This window comes from Lissotriton vulgaris, chromosome 3_1 (assembly GCF_964263255.1).
Source record: "Lissotriton vulgaris chromosome 3_1, aLisVul1.2, whole genome shotgun sequence".
Lineage (NCBI taxonomy): Eukaryota > Metazoa > Chordata > Amphibia > Caudata > Salamandridae > Lissotriton > Lissotriton vulgaris.
This window is the reverse complement of record NC_141689.1, coordinates 36,683,496-36,702,767: the sequence shown is the minus strand read 5'-3', so window position 1 is coordinate 36,702,767 and position 19,272 is coordinate 36,683,496. Positions and strand designations below refer to the sequence as shown.

At 46.8% G+C, this 19,272-nt stretch overlaps 1 protein-coding gene across 1 annotated transcript in view; it reads right to left on the bottom strand.

The window, feature by feature from the left end:
• The window catches only part of LOC147725878 (putative E3 ubiquitin-protein ligase HERC1), a 1,064,842-nt gene that overhangs the window by 250,675 nt on the left and 794,895 nt on the right, over positions 1 to 19,272 (bottom strand). Inside the window, exon 50 of the mRNA XM_086963380.1 lies at positions 14,070 to 14,269. Within this exon, the coding sequence (XP_086819506.1) occupies positions 14,070 to 14,269 (200 nt within the window). The remainder of the gene's footprint in view (positions 1 to 14,069; positions 14,270 to 19,272) is intronic.

Below are 19,272 nucleotides of genomic sequence, written 5' to 3'. Positions count from 1 at the left end.
AACCGGAAACCGGAAGTAGGAGGGCGGGAGCCTACCCCGCCTCCCACGGAAGAGCCGCGGCTGTTTGGAGCACCGGAGCAGGCCGGAGCCTACCCTGCGCTCCGGTGCCGAAGGAGGGAGGAAGAGTCCTGCTGCCGGGCCCTGCAGCTGCCGATGAGAGGAGAGCCGCCGCACCAAGGAAGCCGGTGAGTGGGGCTTCGCCTTGTTGTTGAGCTGCGAGGGCGGGGGTGGGGCATGTGTGGGTGCGCGTACGGCGGCGGCGGGGGGCTGTGTATGTGTGTGAGCATGCGTGTGTCTTGGAGTCTGTGTGTATGCGTGTGTTTAAAAGAGGCCGATGACTGTGGTGGAGGGGGGGTAGAGGGTGTGTGTGAGAGAGTGTCTGTCTGTCTGTGTTTGTATATGCGCGCGCATGTGTGGCAATGTGAAGAAATCGGAGGGATGTGGACGGTGCGGCGCGGGAAAGCAATGACGCTCTAAGAAACGAAACCGAAGGCACGCCCACACAGACAAAGAAACATGCTGAAGGAAACTGAAGGAAAAGCGCGTGCACGTAGTCAAATCCAGCGAGGGGAAGCGCGTGGCACTTTCTTGTCCTCATTCCCCCGAGTCAGCTAGCTATAAGTCTCCAACCTGGACCCATCCTTCGGATGCTAATTCCAGGCGAGACCTAAAAAGGAATTATTTTGATGAACTTATGAAGACAAATCTACCGTTAACTGAGATAATTCTGTTTATTTTTATTTCTGAGTCTGAATGTGTGTTTTGTTATATCTAACATGCGCTAAACTATTGAGGTTGGGGAAAATTTCCGCCGATTTTCAGATCTTTTTGTAGTGACCTGCTGGTCACTGTTCTAGTTGTTGTCCATGCCAGCCACTCCCCGAGGGCTGGCTTATACCCCGCCCCACACCCATCCAACATGGGCATCACAGGACATGTGATCCTGATAATAAAAGGGGCCGGGCACACTTGCACAATTGCCTTAACAGGAGTGGCAGACTCTCCCAAGTCTCGGTTGTGCTGGGGGTGAAGAAAGAATGACAGCAGTAATCGGCAAGCGAGCACGTAAGGGAATCTCAAGAAGACAGGCTGCCAGGGACACTTGAAGAGCACGTGTGGGATGGGGCAACAGCCCCAGGCAGCAAGCCCTTGAAGGATTGATGAGTGCTGACAGCGTGCTTTTGGAGAAAGGACGCTCCCGCAAAAGAGGAACAGAGAGCACAAGGATAGAAGAGCATCAAAGATCCTACCCTAGACACTGACAGTATGGGCTGGAGCCCGAGAACCAGATGTCAGTGGAGATTGACAGCAAGGTCAGAGAGAGAAGATGACCTGCGATTGCAAGAAGAGAAGAAGTCAACCAAGATGACCTGCCAGAGATCAGGGAGAGGATGACCTGCCAGAGATCAGGGAGAGGATGACCTGCCAGAGATCAGGGAGAGGATGACCTGCCAGAGATCAGGGAGAGGATGACCTGCCAGAGATCAGGGAGAAGATGACCTGCCAGAGATCAGGGAGAGGATGATCTGCCAGAGATCAGGGAGAAGACAACTGGCCAAAGGTAAGAGAAGAGGTGACCTGGGAGAGATCAGAGAAGCTATGACCTGAGAAAGGTCAGGGAAGATGACAGTGGAGAGGTCTATGAGGAGAACCAAGGAGAGGTTAGTGACAATGACCAAGGTCTGACAAGATTGAACGTAAGTCAAAGAATGAAAACCTACAAGAAGTGTAGTGAAAGGAAGAAGGTTGCAACAACAGGTTTGGTCACTGAACAAAGAGCATGCAATGTCCTAGGGGTTTTGAGACATTGTGGAAACCACCCTACAATTATAGATATCCATGAGATTCTATGTTCTAATTATTCATTATGTGTGTGTTCTTGGTTAGACAATTAATCATTTCATTACGCTGACAATGTATAAAAATCCTTAGAATGAAGTATGTTTGAATGGATGTAGCTAGAATGTCATATAGTCTTTTTCTGTGATTTAATGTGTATGAAGCCTTAAACTTTTAATGAATTTGTTCCGCAATAAATAATTTTGTATTTTTCTATCCTTAGTGTCACTACTATCATTTATTAAAACTTGTTTTAGATTGTTGATGAAGTAGCCCTATGAATTTCACAGCATGTCCTAGGGGTAGGGCAGGGCCAGGGAGACCTGTGTGAAGCGCACGTCACATCGAGAGACCGGGTCAGAGAAGAAGTGAAAAACCTGATGGGACTAGACCGCATCGCGAAGTGAAAAAGCCAGAAAGAGGAAATCACATGCTAGGCCACCGCAGAAGAAAGGAGTGTGTGATCAGACAACTTGCACACCAGAAGATAAAGAAGACGACTGAGTGCAAGAACATCTGGGCTGAAGCACAGTACGGTGGTACCATTGGTGGCACCAGGAGAAGCTAGCTGTCCAGGAGTCTTAGTAACACCAAGCAAACCCAGTAACTGCAGAGGTAGGCAAGCTGGACCATTTGTGACATTCACCTTTGGGATCGCACGGGAGACTGGACAGAGACACTGCTCAGACGTCCTGAAAAAGAGGATCCAACCACTCCATATCAGACCATGTCGACCCAGGGGCAAAGGCCTCAGGAACGCCGGTGAGAGTAGGTCCCGCCATGAGAGATGAGTCTACACCCACTCCTCCGCAGGTCCCAGGAAGAAAAAGATATTGTGATAGGCAGCAGGAGTAATCCTATCAGAAAACAACTACCCTCCAGGTGGCTCCAGGTGGAGCAAGGGACTTGAGGATGGGACTCGTGCCCTTCCTCCACGAACCTAGAAGGTGGCTTTGGAGTTACACGGTGAAGCACACACAGTCCTTTGAAAGCCTGGTGAATAGGGCCTCCCGGACATCCCGTGAGAGGGGAGCACACAGGAGAGTGGAATCCTGGTGAGAGACGCATGTTTGCAATTACTCCACCATCCTGCAGCTAGCAGCAATGCTGCCTTTGTGAAGATGCAACAAAAACCTGGACTAGTTAGTGAAAATGTGACATCTACCAGATTTACTATCACTCCACCTGCACTGCCTTCAGTCCAAGGAGGACCAGACCCGCAGGGCAACACTAAACTGTGCCAAGCGGTACACAGACAAAATATCGATTTTTAAATATCGATATACAAAAATATCGAAGTTTAAATATCGATGGGACAAAATATCGAAGGTAAGTAATATCGACAGTCTTAATATCGATATTAGTATGATATCAGTAATATCGAAGTTTTAAATATCGATGTCAATAATATCGAAATAAATAACTTCGATGTTACTAATATCAATTTTTAAATAAATTTAGTGTATATTATATTGTATTTATTATGTTTTATTATTTATTTTTAATGTAATTTAATTAAATATTGTCTTTTACTACTGTAGCGGGTTGTGGGTTTATAGGGGAATAGGGTGGGAAGTAATTTAATTATGTTAAATTAATTATTAATTTGTAGGAATTATTAATTAATTAATTGAGAAATAATTTTTAATTAATTTTAATTAATTGATTAATTGATAAATATGTTCTGTAGCGGGTTATGGGTTTATAGGGGAATAGGGTGGGAAGTAATTTAATAATAATTAATTAATTGATATATGTTTGTACATATTTTAATTAATAATGAATTGGTAATTAATTTATATTAATTACTTAATTAATTAATATAATTTTTTACATATTTATAATTATTAATTAGTTGGTAAATAATTAATATTACTTATTTAATTACATTAATTATAGTAATTTTTTATATATAATTTTTTGTTATTCTTAATTAATTAATTGGGAAAAATAATATTAATTATTAAATTAAATTAATTACAGCTAATGTGCTAATATATTTACTTCATTGTTATTGTTAATTAATAATTAATTGGTAATTAAATAATATTAATTAATTTTGGGTAAAGGAGTATTTTTAGGGTTCAGGGTCAGTTTTCAGTTTTTGGGTAAAGGGGTATTTTTAGGGTTCTGGGTCAGTTTTCAGTTTTTGGGTAAAGGGGTATTTTTAGGGTTCAGGGTCAGTTTTCAGTTCATGGGTAAAGGGGTATTTTTAGGGTTCAGGGTCAGTTTTCAGTTTTTGGGTAAAGGGGTATTTTTAGGGTTCAGGGTCAGTTTTCAGTTTTTGGGTAAAGGGGTATTTTTAGGGTTCAGGGTCAGTTTTCAGTTTTTGGGTAAAGGGGTATTTTTAGGGATAAAGGTCAGTTTTCAGTTTTTGGGTAAAGGGGTATTTTTAGGGTTCAGGGACAGTTTTGGGTTTTTGGGGTACAGGGATATTTTTAGGGTTCAGGGTCAGTTTTGGGTTTTTGGGGTACAGGCGTACAGGGTAAAAACAAAAAAATATTACATTAAATCAAATAAATAACATTTAAAAAAAATGTACATTAAATTATTAAGTGTTTTATTTATTTTAAATGTATATGTATTCGTTTTAATTTTGTTTTAATATTTTTATTTAATATTTGTAAAATTATATGTATTTTAAAATTATTTTTACATTATTATTAATACATTTAAAAAAACTATTATTGTTTTATTCTCTACCAAAGGTTGGACTTTGTTGTTCCAGTTTGACTAAAGTTTGGGAGGGATGTAGTGACCTGCTGGTCACTCTTCTAGTTGTTGTCTCTGCCAGCAAGTCCCTGAAGTCTGGCTAGCAATCCACCCGCACCAATCCAACACAGGCGTCCCAGGACAAGTGATCCTGATAAGAAAAGGGGCGAGGCACACGTGCTCTGGGCCAGTTCTACCAACTAACTAACCGTGTCTGTGTCGTGGATATTCATGCATGGATGTTGAGGGCCCTGCAGCATTACACCTTTGTAATATTCAATGACTATCTGCGCTGGGATGGTGTGAGTATATTAATGTGCATGTTAATGCGCAGGGTCTCTATTCCCTTGCTCTGTCTCCTTAGTGTAAAGGCTGTTATGGTTCAAGTCATCGCCATGTTGTGATGTTGTTTAAGCGCAAAAATAGAATTTCGCTTTACTTGAGTGAGAGTGTGTACTACCTCTACGTCCCTTCATGGTGTTCAGAGAAACACTGAAAGGGGGGCTGGGGCTTCAGATCACTCTTCAAGCCGAGCCCACTCCCCGGCCTGCCGATGAGTTAATCCTGGGGGGTTCTGTCCAGAGATGACGCCCTCACTATCAGCCGTAGCATGATCCAGCCATTATGCCAATCATTCCCGGGGCGGTGCCTTGTGTGCTGTTTTCCAGCAAAGACACCACCCACCGGCACCAGCACAAGTAGATAGTAAGCCTAGCAGAAACACACTGGCGGGCAGCAGCTTTGCTTTTTGCCATCAGCAGCGGTACCTCCCACTCCCATTCAGAGTGCTCTCCCTACCTTGGTGAGGTTCAGGTCATGCTTATATATTATACAATGTGTACGCTTTTATCATATTGGAATTTATGCACTTTATATAGTTTTTGATGTGGCTCAGTTGCAATGATTTTAAATAATTGTGCGATAAACTAACTATCTGTTTAGTGTTCTTGTTAGCATTTTTTTTAATTAATTTTTTTAATCCTAACGTTGAATGCATTCATTCCAACTCTCATTTTGGACTTTATCCTAGTTGCAATAAAGGACTGTTTATTGAAAAGCATTAAACTAAAGGAATGTTTTTTACATTTATTGTTTTTTAAAATTGTTTCCAGCCATACAGAATCTCAATACAGTAGTGACAGCTGTTACATATCGCATACTTTCCTTAGCTATGGGGGACAACATTGTGCCTGCCAATGACCCCGCCCCCTGCTGCCACCACGCCACTTTATTTTCGCTTCCTTGGGCCACAGGCGTGCTTCCACTACTGAGAGGTGCTGTGGGGCTCTGGGCATCTGCGGTGAGTCTCCGGTGCCCACAGTCACCCCCGCCCTCGGCTGCCTGGGGGATCTTGGCTCTTCCACTTCCGACGCCGGGAGCTGTCTGCTCTCGCTCCGAGGACTGGTTTGATTTGGTGGCCTCATTCTGGAATCTCGCTCCACACACTGATGTCGGGGTCGATGCCCCTTGAATGACTTCAGGTTCCCGGTTCCTGGCATTTCTGATATCTCTAAAATGTCCGCCCCGCCTCCCTGGAACATCTGGGTCAAGTGCAAGATCCCCTCCTCTACTAAGGATTCCTCCCTCTCTCTAAAATGGCTGCCCCCTGCTCTTCTCTTGATTAACTGGGTAGAGTGTTTCTTCCTCCTACCCCTTTACCCTATCCCCTTACCCGTCCTTTCTCCATTCACCTGTCCCCTATTTTCTTTAAATGCTCTTCTTGATATTTATGTAACTTGTAACTGATGTAAAATTGTAACATTATTGTTCCTCATGTAATACGCTAGCTCCTATCCCCTCTCCCCTTAATCTCCCCCCTTGTGTGCTACACCTCCTAGCCCCCTGTACTTTTTTCCCTTTGACTAAGCACTCCTTCTCCCCTTGTTGGGGAAAGATTCAATATTTATACTCTGGAGTCTCAGCGAACCCGCGGAGAGAGTCCACAGTGCGAAGGGAGCCACTCACAGTTGAGGTATGGTATAGCACCCCTTGCCAAAGCACTCCCTCTCCCCTTTTTGGGGAAGGATCCAGTATGTAGGCCTTGGAGTCTCAGAGACCCCTCTGAGAGAGTCCACTGCGTAAAGGGAGCCTCTCGCAACAGAGATGGGGCAATGATACCACTTCCCCTGGGATCCCAGCTTACTGGACTTTGGCCTCAGCTTTGACTCGTCTACGGGTTTGTGTCCCCATCGCCCTCCTCCTCCTCTTTCCATGCTGTGTCTCTCTCCCTCCCCTCCTCTTTCCATGCTGTGTCTCTCACCCTCCCCTCCTTTTTCCCTCCTTCATTCTCTGTCTACTTCCCCTGCTCCTACCCCCCTCTTCTGAATCTCTCCCCTTGCCTGCTTTTTCCCTTACGTATATGTGCTCATTGTTTATCACAACCTTTTCAAGTAACTATGCTGCCATGCTCTAAGAACTGTGTAATCTTTGTAACGATGTAACCTGCAACTATGATCTGATGCTCATGTAAAGTGCTCTGATAGCTCTGGGTCTAGCCAGCGCTATATTAAACCTTTAAAATAAAATAAATAAATAAATAAATAAATAAGCTCTTAACACACAGACTAAAACAACAGTATAATTCCACCCTCTTAGGCTTTCTTGTAGATTCACAGTCCAGGATTGCTCTCTGGCCTTGATCCCGTCTCCGGCCTATCTCCATCCATCTGCATTCCCACAGTAGCTTGTGAAAAGGGGCTTCTCTCTGATGGGGATTTCTGAGATCATAACATGCCATGCCCTCGCGTTATCTTCAAAATTTTCATCCCTTCAGACACGCTTCATTCGGATTAGTTCAGCTGTGGCCCATTCCTCTAAGTCTTTAACACAGTTTTCCACCGAGGGGGGCAGCGAGCCCATCCAGCTAATTGTGGTCTGTCTTTTAGCCAACACCAGTCCCAACTGTAGGAACCTTTGTGTAAGCTTCTTTACTTTGGGCCTGGGAAGAAGTCCCAGAAGGACCTGCTTAATGGAACATGGGATCGTCTATCCCGTCACCTGCTTTAAACGTTCTAATATCGATTCACAAAATAATTTCAGTTTCGGGCAGTCCCAGATCATATGAACTGGGCGTCGTTATAACCACATTTGGAGCAGTGAGCGGGTAGATTCTGTGCAATGTGTGTGGAGTTAGGTATGTTTGGTCAACAATATTGAATTGGGTAAGCTTAAATCTCACATTGCAGCTAATTTGGTTGACCCCTTCATGCACCTTTCCCCACTCAGAATCCGTCAAGGGCTCTTTTAGTAGTCCATCCCATCTGGCCTGCACTGTGAGCGGAGCTGCAGCAAGGTCCTCTTTTAGCGCTCTATACATATGGGATACTAGTCTGCGGCCCCCGGCCAGCGTAGTGAGGCCCGGAGTGTGGCAGTTATGGGTGGTTACTCTGGAAATGTTGGCCAGATCTCTTGTGCGACCACCAAGATCTTCGCATACTGGAGATATTGTCCCCTTCTCAAAGCAAACATTGACTCCCGTGTGAGGAACCGTTGCCCCAGGTATAGGTCCCCCATCTTGCTGCATCCTCCCTCCGTCCATCTAGTGGTAGCCATGGTTTGACTTATTCGTTTGAACGTTATCAATGCCCACAGCTAGGCCTCCGGGTCATATGGCGTCATTTCATATTGCAGCCACATATCTAATAATAAAAGGGAATCGCGTGGGCTCCCTCGATCCCATCATGAGGAGATCAGATAGGGGAGTCCCTCGATAAGTGCCATCCCACAGCCACTTCTCCCAATTGTCATTCTCATCTAGCCACTGTACTACATGCAGAAGTTGTGTTGCTATAGAGTAATGGGTGAACCTGGGTACCTTCAACCCCCCTTGTTCCCAAGTCTTCTGCGGTGTATAGAGCTTCACTCTCTTCCTTTTGGATCCCCATAAGAGGTCCACCAACAACCGATCCAGTGTGCGAAAATACACTCATGGAATACAATAGAGAGAATTTTGTATAAAGTATAAGCAGCGTGAAAGGACCACCATTTTAATTAGGGCAAACTGCCCCATCAGGGATAAGAGGAGGTCTCGCCAGAATTCAAATGATTTTTGAACACCTCCACACATCTCCCCACATTAGGATCTAAGTAGGCTTTCTGCATGTGTGTCAACCGGACCCCCAGGTAGCGAACTGTGTCAGTGACCCAGCTTATCCTCACTAAAGGTAGGACTTCTTTCAGGAGAAGCTGTGGGACTGCCGTCTCGGGGTGTCGGAGGTATATCATGGTGTCATCAGCGTGAACCGTTGTCTCCAGCCTAACACCCCAGTGTTCCATCCGTTGCCTTAGAGTAATCGCCAGAGGCTCAATCGCAAGGGCAAAGAGGAGAGGCGACAGGGGGCAGCCATGATGGGTACACCGCTGGAGCTACAGACTATCCAATACCAGATTCCGAAGGTTAATCCAAGCCATGGGTTTACAGTAAAGCAATTTAAACCATCTTAAGTATTTGCCCCCCAGTCCCATCCGGGCAAGTACCATCCACATATAATCCCACTCAACTGAGTAGAAGGCCTGACGAATATTTAAAAGACACAAAGTCCACTCAGACTCCCAGAGATCCGGTGCATGCCATATGTGTGCATGTCTGTGCAAATTATGTGTGGTATTCTGATCTAGGATGAAACCAGATTGGTCTGGGTGGACTAGTTGAGTCATGTACGGCAAAAGTCGTGCCGTTAGGACACCACTCACTATTTTCTGGTCAATATTCAGAGAGATTTAGGCCTGTAAGAGCCTGGGAAGTGGGGATCCCTATCCGGCTCAATGATCATGGAGACCAGTGCTTCCATCATGGTTGTAGGAAGTGCCCCTTTTTCTAGGGCTTCGGTATATACCTTAAAGAGATGACCCACCAGCTCTGGGGCAAACCTCTTATAGATCTCGGACGGGAGACCATCACTCCCGGGGCATTTTTCGTTCTTCAGCATTTGATGGATGTCAGAATTTCTTCCCTGGTAAGAGGCGCCCGAAGGGCCTCAGCCTCAACATCGCCAAGTGCAGAAAATGCTATATCAAGACACAATTTACAATTATATCATAAAAAAATTCTTGAAAAGGAAAAGGTCCCGGCTACAGTTGAACAAGTCTGTCGTAAGTGTGACGCAAATTCTCTTATAATCGCATCCAGTGTATATACTGTGTTCCCCATGGTATCACGGAGCTGTAATATGGGAGTGTGTTCCGTCTCTGTCCTAATCAGCCAAGCAAGCAGCGCTCCTGACCTGTTGCCCTCCATATGATGCCTCTGTATTTGTGTTTGTCTAGTCAGAACCAAGCTTCAAGTAACTCCCCTTGAACGTCCTTTAGCGTCGGAGAATCTTCGCCAGCCCCCTCCAGTGCTCCCTTTTCCGGTGCTCGATCCTCAAGGCCGTGTGATATGTGCTGGGCATAGTTCAGTACTTTATTTGAAAATGATTTTGTCGTTTTATCTTTACCCATAGTGGCCAGTTCCTTGTATAGGCTGTGTCTTTACCAGCTCGGCGTGGCGCGGGCTAGGTCTTAATTCATTGGGTTCAACCCCAGCCAGGGTTCGAGTCTAATGAGCACTGCACAATACTTTTCCAGGCCCAAGGATATGCAGGGACGTTGAACACAACCTCAGGACTCTGCATAGCTATACAACTCCGTTCCCCAAAGTGGCTGGTCCTCCTGCCAGAGGGCATGCATTGGCCCCAATCTAGTTAGTCCAACTCTCGACTGAACCACAGGTCTGGTGGGCGGAGGAGATCTCCCTCGATCCCTGTCTCTCACAGCCGATCAGACCCAGGGTCTCGGGTCCTCAAATCTTTCCGCTGGCCCGTTCCAAACAAATCAGGTCCTGATGATTGCGCCTCTGTCCCGTTGTGTTATCCACTTCTTAACGTCATGGTGTTTTCTTCACCCCCCGCTATTTGTTATTGACAGTTTGCGCTCCGACAATCAGGCAGGGGGTCTCCACTCGGGGGTGCTGATCTCTGCAGGATTATGAGGACAGACCCCTCTGGTTCTCTCCCCTTATCAGCCGGCCTCACCATTTGCTTCCACCCACCGAAGGGCTCTCGTGGGGCACGCCGACCCACTCACTCACTCGAGCCGTATAATCTCCACTCTGGTGGCTCCAGCCTATGTGAAGGGCGCTTACTGCCAGCGCAGCCGATAGCTTACAACACAGCGGTCCCACAGCAACTGGTCGGGTCGTCCTCCGAGCCGCTCTACCCACCGGAGGCTCCTTACTTGCAACCAGGGCTGTAGGTGTACTATGCCCCGTCCGCAGGGTCTAAGGGGCACGTAGGGCCGACGGACTGGCCCAGCCTCACTGAAGCTGCCTCAAAATGGCGGCTGCTGATCCGCTCGATCGGGGCTCTGGGCTCCGGGCTGGAAGACACGAGCCAGGCTGCTCAAACCTCCTCCAGGCCGTGATCGAAGGTCCCCCACTCGCTAGAAACGTGTTTAAATCAAACACAGACCACCGCACTGAACTCTTTCGCAGCATGTCTATGCTGCCATGTTGGCAAGCCAAGCTCCCCCTTTGACACTCATTGTTAGTAGTTGGGTATGTTTCAAATTAAAAACGAGATGTGCACCCTGCGAAGAAACCAGGTCATAAATTGAGTCATTTGTTATTCACTGTGCATTTGTGTGTCAAGAACCTCAAGCGTCGACAGATGTCACACAAAGTCTGCACTACAGCCAGGTCCAATTTCCAACTGTCATTTCGGCGCAGAAATTTGGAAACGTAGGATGGTGCCAAACCACTCCCATTTCCCCAGTATGAAAACATTCCAAGGGCTCAATAAGTAACTTTCCTGCAAGAACTATGCAGTATTTTTTTTCTTTATAATACTTTGATACTGTCTCGCTCTGGCATCCTTATCCAATGTGCAAACCAGCTTTTTGCAGGCTACCCCCCCCCCTTTTAGCCCCAATTTGGACTACTAGTGAAATGCCTCTGAGAATGGCCTGAGCCCTGCTACACAGGACTCAGTGAATGTGCTCTGACCCTTTAAATGCTCTATTTGTAATTGACTTGCTCCTCACTGTTATGGCCTAACTTACTTGTTAAGGCCCTAGTATATTTGCCCAGGGGTACGCAGTGCATGTAAGTTAGGAGGGTCCCTCAGGGCCTGCAGCACTTGTTGCACCACCCTGAGTGGGACAAGGTAAAACATGGATCCCAGTATGCCACTGCAGACTCGATACCATTAGAGGGTAAGGCCAGTAGGGACTACTAAGATTGGTACTGTTTGGTAAATGGGTAACACTTGAGAGATGGGCTGCTCTATTGTTTAGGCAGACAGGCTGGCACTGGGGACAGGAGAGGAGAAGCTAGTTGTAAAACAGTTTTTTACAGGGGCGTGTATCCCCCTGGTAGCCACACCTCTGGGGGGGCTAGGGAGCTCTGAGCGTCTAGAGAGAGGTCTTGCATGTTGGGAGTGGACAGAATGGAATATCCTGGGATAGGCAGATGCCACACTTCCCAGGAAGTGGTCATTAGGAGGGAGGGACCCTGGTAGCCCATTGGCTACCAACTGCATTCTACCCTTAAGGCATTTTCTGAAGATAAAGAGGGATCCCTGGCACCCAGAAATGAGATCTCAACAGACTTGGAAGAAGGACGAAGGAGGACTGCAGGCCCGGAGAAACCTGCAAAGAGAGGCTGAAGGACGAGGACTGCACCTGGTAACTAGCGACAACAGGAACTGCTGGGTCCTGCTCAAGGAAAAGTAGCCTCCAAGAACCGAGTCAAGTCAAGAGAATTCCAAGGGCCAGCTGACTCGCCTGTTCGCAGCACAGGACACAGCAGCTGAAGAGGCCTGCTGGGGCAAGTTGATAGCTGAAAGTCTTCAATCCGCTACCATCGCCACCCGGCAGCACCAAGGACTAAGAAGCGACACACAGAGTTGCACCCAAGTTCGCTGAGCCCAGTAGTGCTGTTGGAGAGTTGCTACGACGAAGGATTGGCTTGTACAATCTATATCTCTGGAACCATCTGGTGGATCTTTTTCGTTCTACTGTCTAAATTCTTATAAAAATACAGTCTTTTTAAAAATTTGGTGTCAGAGTTCTTGTGTGTCATGTTTATTTCTTCTTCAGTTCTTTTGGTGCGGTTTAAATGTTTAACACGTGTTCCTCTGTATAAGCCTTGCTGCTCGGTGCCACAGCTCCCAGGGTTGAGCTGAAGGTTTTAGAGATGAAACCTACTGGACCTACATCGATTAGTAAGAGTATTACACAGTGAGATCACACAAACATACCATATAATTCACCTCACTTCCTTACACTGAGTTAGAGCTTGGGGTACTTTATAGACAATAAAAAGGAAGGGGACACACACAGCTGTAGACCAGAGGTACTCTCCAGGCAGTAGGGAAGAATGAAAAAAGAGCCATAACCTGGCAATGGAAGAGGAACAGAGGCATTGCCTTGGCCCAGGACACTCTCGGAGACATGAAGAAGGAGGTTGGCCAAGCAAGCATTGAAAACAACGGGTGGCTGAGCCAAGGCACAGGAACCTAAACCAAGGCAATGGCAGGGCAGGGGAGATAGATCAATGGCCAGAGTAACCTTCTTCGCGATATCGGAGAATAGGGAATTGATGCAGAAGTATTGTGGTGAATCCGACGAGGACAAGCAATCCAGGTGAATATGGCTGTGGAGGAGAATCTGTGGGTGTGGCAGGTGTGTGGGGACGAGTCTGTTGCACAAGTAGATTTCACCAAGGTAATGGAGAGAGCGATGTACTTGGCAAGAGAGTTGACCACAACACATGTTTCAACAGGTATCCTGCGGAGATGAGTAGAGATGGATAGAGATTGGTCTGTATGCATTTTGTCCAAGGTGTAAGCGTGAGGAACTGTTTTATACAATTTGCAGTCCTGAAAGAGTGAACCAGCAGAGTACATTGGCTGCCTGGCCTAGTATATAACTGCCTTTTATGGAAATGTGTGGCAGGATTTTCATGAGAGTTTAAGAAGGAGAAACACGTTGGGTCAACTTTTTAATTTTGGTTGTGAATAACATTGTGTTGACTAGCAACAGGAGTCAGAGGTTCAGAAAACACTGGTCCTCATGTTGGGAACCAGGTGGATGAACAGAGTAGATGGAACCAAGGGCTTGGACACCATGTCAAGACAAAGCAAGGGAATGGAGCACAAACATAGCTCATGGCCTTCTTTTAAGCAAATGCAGCCTGAAAGAGAGAGAGTATAGAAACAGAACAGAGTTGACCCCCAACCAAGGACCCTGTTTGAGACCATGAATGGGACATCACCAAGCCAGAGAACAGGGTGGAATACAGAGACACACAAAGTAACTGATAGGGAATTTAAGTCGGCTAGAGAGGAAAACATATGCTATCCAGAGTGGACAGTACCCAAGACGACTTCCAAACTTACTCTTACAGTAAAACACTGGTCCAGCACATCACTGACACACCTTGAACAGAGCACCTGATGCTGGGACTTCAACCTATGTTTCCTCTTTATATAAATCAACACAAATTCACAATGTCAAATAAATTAAGATGTGTGGAAACTTACGCGGCAAGCATGAGCTGAGGTGCATCGGCTCTGCCAGGCAGCGGGCACCAAGCAGCGGTGTTTACCAGTGCGGAGTGAAAGAGTGAATGGATGGCCAGCCAGGTACCATCCACTTTTTTCCAAAGCTTTACCATTTCTGCGCAGGACATTGAAAGCAGAATCTTTCCAGTGGGATCCCACTGAAGGGAGGCCACGCCATCCTGCAAGAGGGAAAGAACAGAGATTGTTTATGCGATGCAAACCACAACACTAGATACATATAACTGAAGACACAACTGACTTTTAGTTGTACTCTATTGGACAATGGCCGGTGGCCTAAGCACTTAATAAAGTCTTTAAATACGGTAATTCAGTGTTTCTCTGACGATGAGTTCTCCATTTGTGCAGTATTGACAGGCCTGGATTTGGGGAGTAAATGTGGTCAAAGTCCATGCGCACCTTTGTTCACCTTCTTCAAAGAAAAAGCACGGTGTTGCTATTTTGCTACCGATATTACTATTAGTATGACTACTCCTACTGCTACGTTTATCGTGGAAATTAAGCCCAGCAGATGTCAAGCTGTGGATTAGGGTGACAAACTGTCCGTAAATTTCACAGACTGGCCGTTATTTGGCCCTTTTGTCCATTGTCCCTGAGGATTTCTTTCACAGACGCCTTTTCTGCGTAATTTTCCGGATGGCAGCAAGCTGTGCTGTTCCCCTGCCAAAATCACAGGCAGCTCACACTTATCTTTTGAACACATGAGGCTGCAAGCAGCCCCTCCCCCGCGTGGCTCAGTCTGTGGGCCGGCCCATGGTCATTCTGATTGTGGATGATTATCGCATAAAGAATGACAATGGGCCAAAGGCATAGGGAAGCAACAGCTATATCTGCTCAGAAGCGCATAGGTGATCATCGCCTTGGCGGTGCCAGCCCCTCTACAACCCCGGGGTGAGGTGGCCCAGCGTTCATGCATGCCCACCTGCAGGTCCAATTGGCAGCCTCAAAGAAGCGGTCCAGAGATATCCTGCTGAGGTGAGGAGGGCCCGACGCTGGGAGACTCTTCCTCATCCCCTGACCTGCCGGTGCTGCTGCCTGGGGGGCAACTCAGGTGCACCCACTGCAATGAAATTCCAAATAGAGGGTACCTTGGTGGCAGCAGAAGCTGGAGACAGAGAGCGGTGCCCCTGCCTCGACTCAAGGTCCCTACTGCAAAGGGGCAGTTATCCCAAGCGGGCCCCAGTTTTGGAGTGCAGCAGCGGTGGCACAAACCACAGGCGGTGCAGCAATCATGGAAGTCCTCTCCTGGTGGTGTGGATCCAGCGCTGTGGGATAGACAGCACGGACACTCCTGTCCCCACTCCAGGATCATCTGTTCGGACCAAGAGCAGGGGACATGGACCCATGGTCTAGCGGCAGCTCTGGTTCCTGTGAACTCTGGCTTAAAAAGTACTCTGAATATTGTCAAAGACAGGAAGGCATGGGCCCATGTGATGCACACCATCACATAATACAGCATGCCGCGCCAACCTACCCAGAGAATCACCAGGCAAGCAGGCGCAAATGGACAAGGACATACCGGGTGGGAACTAGGAGCCATCCAGATCGAAGACATTAGCATGAACCTTAAGTGCTTGGCTCATGTCCTGCAAGTGGTCAAAAACCGAGATGAGGAGCTGGCACTGGTTGTAGTCGAACTGAAAAAAGCAGTTGACATGCTGGTGTAGGATAACGTGATGCAGGTGTTTTGTATCATGGGGCTTAGCCCTCAATTCTGTGGGTGGATCCAGCTCCTCTATGCGGAGCCGTGTGCAAGAGTGCGGGTAGGGCGATGCCACTGGGAGGCATGGACGCTAGACCATGGAACGCAGCAGGGATGATCATTATCTCAGCTCTTCTTTGCGCTTGCAATAGAGCCCTTGGCAATATGGACCCGTAGAGAAATGTGGGAATGAGGCATACAACTTGGAGATGTCTGACGTGTCATTTCGCTGTACACTGATAAAGCCCTGTTTATCTCTACCCTCCTGAGCTGCTTTGCCAAGAATGTTGCAGCTGCTGGATGACTTCCAGAACCGTTCAGGCCTTTAGCTTAGTCGCGATAAGGTCCTGCTTTTCCCTCTTACCTCACTAGTTGGCAGACCTGTGGACTGGTTGCTGGTTCTGGGCCTTGTTAGATTTGGGAGTCTCTGGTTGGCACAGGTAGGTACTTGTGACAAATAGGGACCCTCTTCTCTAGTCCAGGAATGGGGGATTGCACACCTATAATAACCCCTGCTCACCCTCTAGGTTGCGTGGCGCGAGCAGTCAAGGCTTATTTCAGAGGCGTTGTAAGTTAAGCAGTTGTGACCACATACAGTAACCCAGTGACAACACTACAAATGTACACCACACAGGTTTTATATCAAAAATAAGTAGACTTTATATAGAGTTACCACAAGACCATAAACAACAAAAATACACACTATGATTACTTTAGGATGGTAGATTTAAGCTTAGTTCAGTTCAGTTCTTAGATGCGACACTCTGCGTCAATGTACCTTAAGTTGCGTTGCGCTTCCACGACAAGCAATGTCGCAGCGATGGGAATGTGGCAAAGTTCAGGTGCAAAGAAATAAAGACTTGAAGATCTTCCAGATGCGGCATGCTTCTCGGGGTTGGGAGATGCTCTCGGTTCGATGGGTAGACTACAGCAGTGACATCCCCGATGCGATGGCAGCAGCTCCAGCGGAGACGCTCTTCTCCCACGATGCGTGAAGCTTCCGCTCGATGCGACAACTACAGCGGCGAAATCCAAGATACGACGGTAGCAGCTCCGACGGCAGCGCGCTTCTCGGGGGATGCGAGGTGCTCTTGATCGATGCGGTGCAGTGCGACAATTCCAGCGGCGACACCCTCCTTCGGAGTTGCGACGGCAGGCACAACGATGGCAACACGCTCCGACCTCGTTGCGAGATTCTTCTCCTGATGCGGTGCAGTGCGACAACCACAGCGGAAACACCCTCCTTCTTCGGAGTTGCGACGGCAGCAGCAGCGACGGTGACACGATTCATCTTCGTTGAGGCATGCTTCTCTCCGATGCAGTCCAGTGCGACAGTTACAGCAGCGACACCCTTGCACTTCCAGCTCCTTGCAACACGCAGTTCCTCAGAAGGCCCAAATCAGCAGCAGGCACTTCCACAATAACTCTCGGGAGCTGGGGGGTGAAGTCTGTTGTCCCTGAGACTTCAGCAGGAGGCAAGCTCTTTTCCAAGCCCTTGGAGATCCTTCACAAGTTGGAAGCAAAGTACACAAAGTTCCTTTCTCCTTCCTTTGGCGGTAAAGCAACCACTGCAGGCCAATCCCCCAACCAGCACTTCAGCTTGGGAATAGTCTCTCCTCAGTTTCTTCAGGTTCCTCTACTCAGTAAAGGTTTCTTCTTGTTGTGCAGAGTGATATAATTTCTTGGGAGCAGGGTCCCAATATATATACCCCAAAATCCTTTGTTCTCTGAGGGGAGAGGGGCCTGTGCCTAGTCCAAACCAGTTCCTGAGCACTTTGTTTACCAGACTTCTCCTTTCGTTTCACAGTGCAGGGCAGAAACAACAGACGCCCCACAGGAGGTGGGGCCAGCTTTCTGGAAGGCAAGTACAGTCTTGGAGCAATATGTTGACAGGACTCCTTCTTTTCTTTCAGTGTGCAGGGCAGTGACATCAGCCGCTCCCCATGGGGTGGAGCCAGCATTGTGGAAGGCAGGCACAGTCCTATTCAGAGTTCAGGTGCACTCCTCCCTCCCATCAAGATGCAGATCTCTCTATTCGCCACTGGGTGACTCAGCCTGTCTCCTGGAATTCCCCAGCCGTGTCACTTCATGAAACCAGACATAGGAATACACATCCTAGCAGAGGCAGGTTTGAATGGTTAGACAAGCAAAGACCTACTTTCTAAAAGTGGTATTTGCAAACACAGAAAATTAAAATAAACTTCACTAAAAGATGTATTTTATTATTCTGAGTTCAGGCATACCAAACTCGAAATTCTACCATGTTCTGTGAGCCTGTTAGGATTATTCAAGAATCCAAAAATGGGGGTCGGGGTACGCACTCCTGAGTGTGATTGAATTTAACCGAGTAGGTGGTGCCCGTGGGGTGAAACCCTCTGTACTAGGGTGAAGTTTGATACGTTGATGCACTGATATGTCAAGAAAAGTGTCTCCCCAGAGCACTCAGTTTAAAAGCGTTTCAATAAAGTTCAAATAAAGGTGAATGCATGTAGATCATTTTCCAAGTTATTCTTTACTTGTGCATTTTTTTGTGATTCTTCTCATTCCTTACAAGTATTTTAACTCATTGGCCCAATGCATTTCGGGCTGAGCCCTTCCTCGGGGGCCCTGTACAATCCTGAAACATTGATAACAAAGTACAGTTTCAAAAAACAAATCTTTACACATTTGTGCATATCATAATCAAACAATGTTTAACATGTGACCACATGCGAGGGGGGTGAAAAATCAGTGTTCGGAATGTTTTCTATGCTAGTGTGACGTTTTTAACAGTGCTCTACAATGTTAAATTGGAAGGTGCACTTGAAAGTGTCTAAACAGTGACTGGTGTCGTCACGTTTTTAAATAAAAGTGCTCGTGAAAAAATCGTTCTGCAAACCTGTTCAGGCGAGTCTGATGGTCGCGCTGTGATAGGAAAAATATCTGTAAACGAACGAAACGTGACATGCGCATGGTCACGTGAACGCGTGGTGTTTACTAGTGTATCTCGGTAATACAAAATGACGTGAAGGGAAAAAATGTGTAGGGGAATTGGGTAGCTAGGGGTAGAAGTCTAAATAAATAGTGTACACGTTTAGAATCAGTAAATAAAATGGTGAAACTTGCATATTTCGATCATGGGGAATGGGTCATTCACTACAGTAGCAAATTATTGAATAAACATTAAATGCATGTTCTGTCAGCTAATTTCTGATAGTGTAATTACAAATAACAACTAAATTCTAAACGTTCGTTTAGTCCTCTTGGCGCTGTTGATGACAGTTTGTTGATCCAAAAAAGTTCCCGTCTTAACAGATGTTGATCATTGTCTCTTCCTGGAAGTAAAGGGACTATTTCTAAAATGCAGAATTTCAATTGACTGGAGTTATGTTGATGGTCATTAAAATGTACTGCCACAGTGGATTTGTTAGATTTTAGGCGAATGTTGCTTCGATGTTCTGTCAACCTGGTCTTTATTTTTCT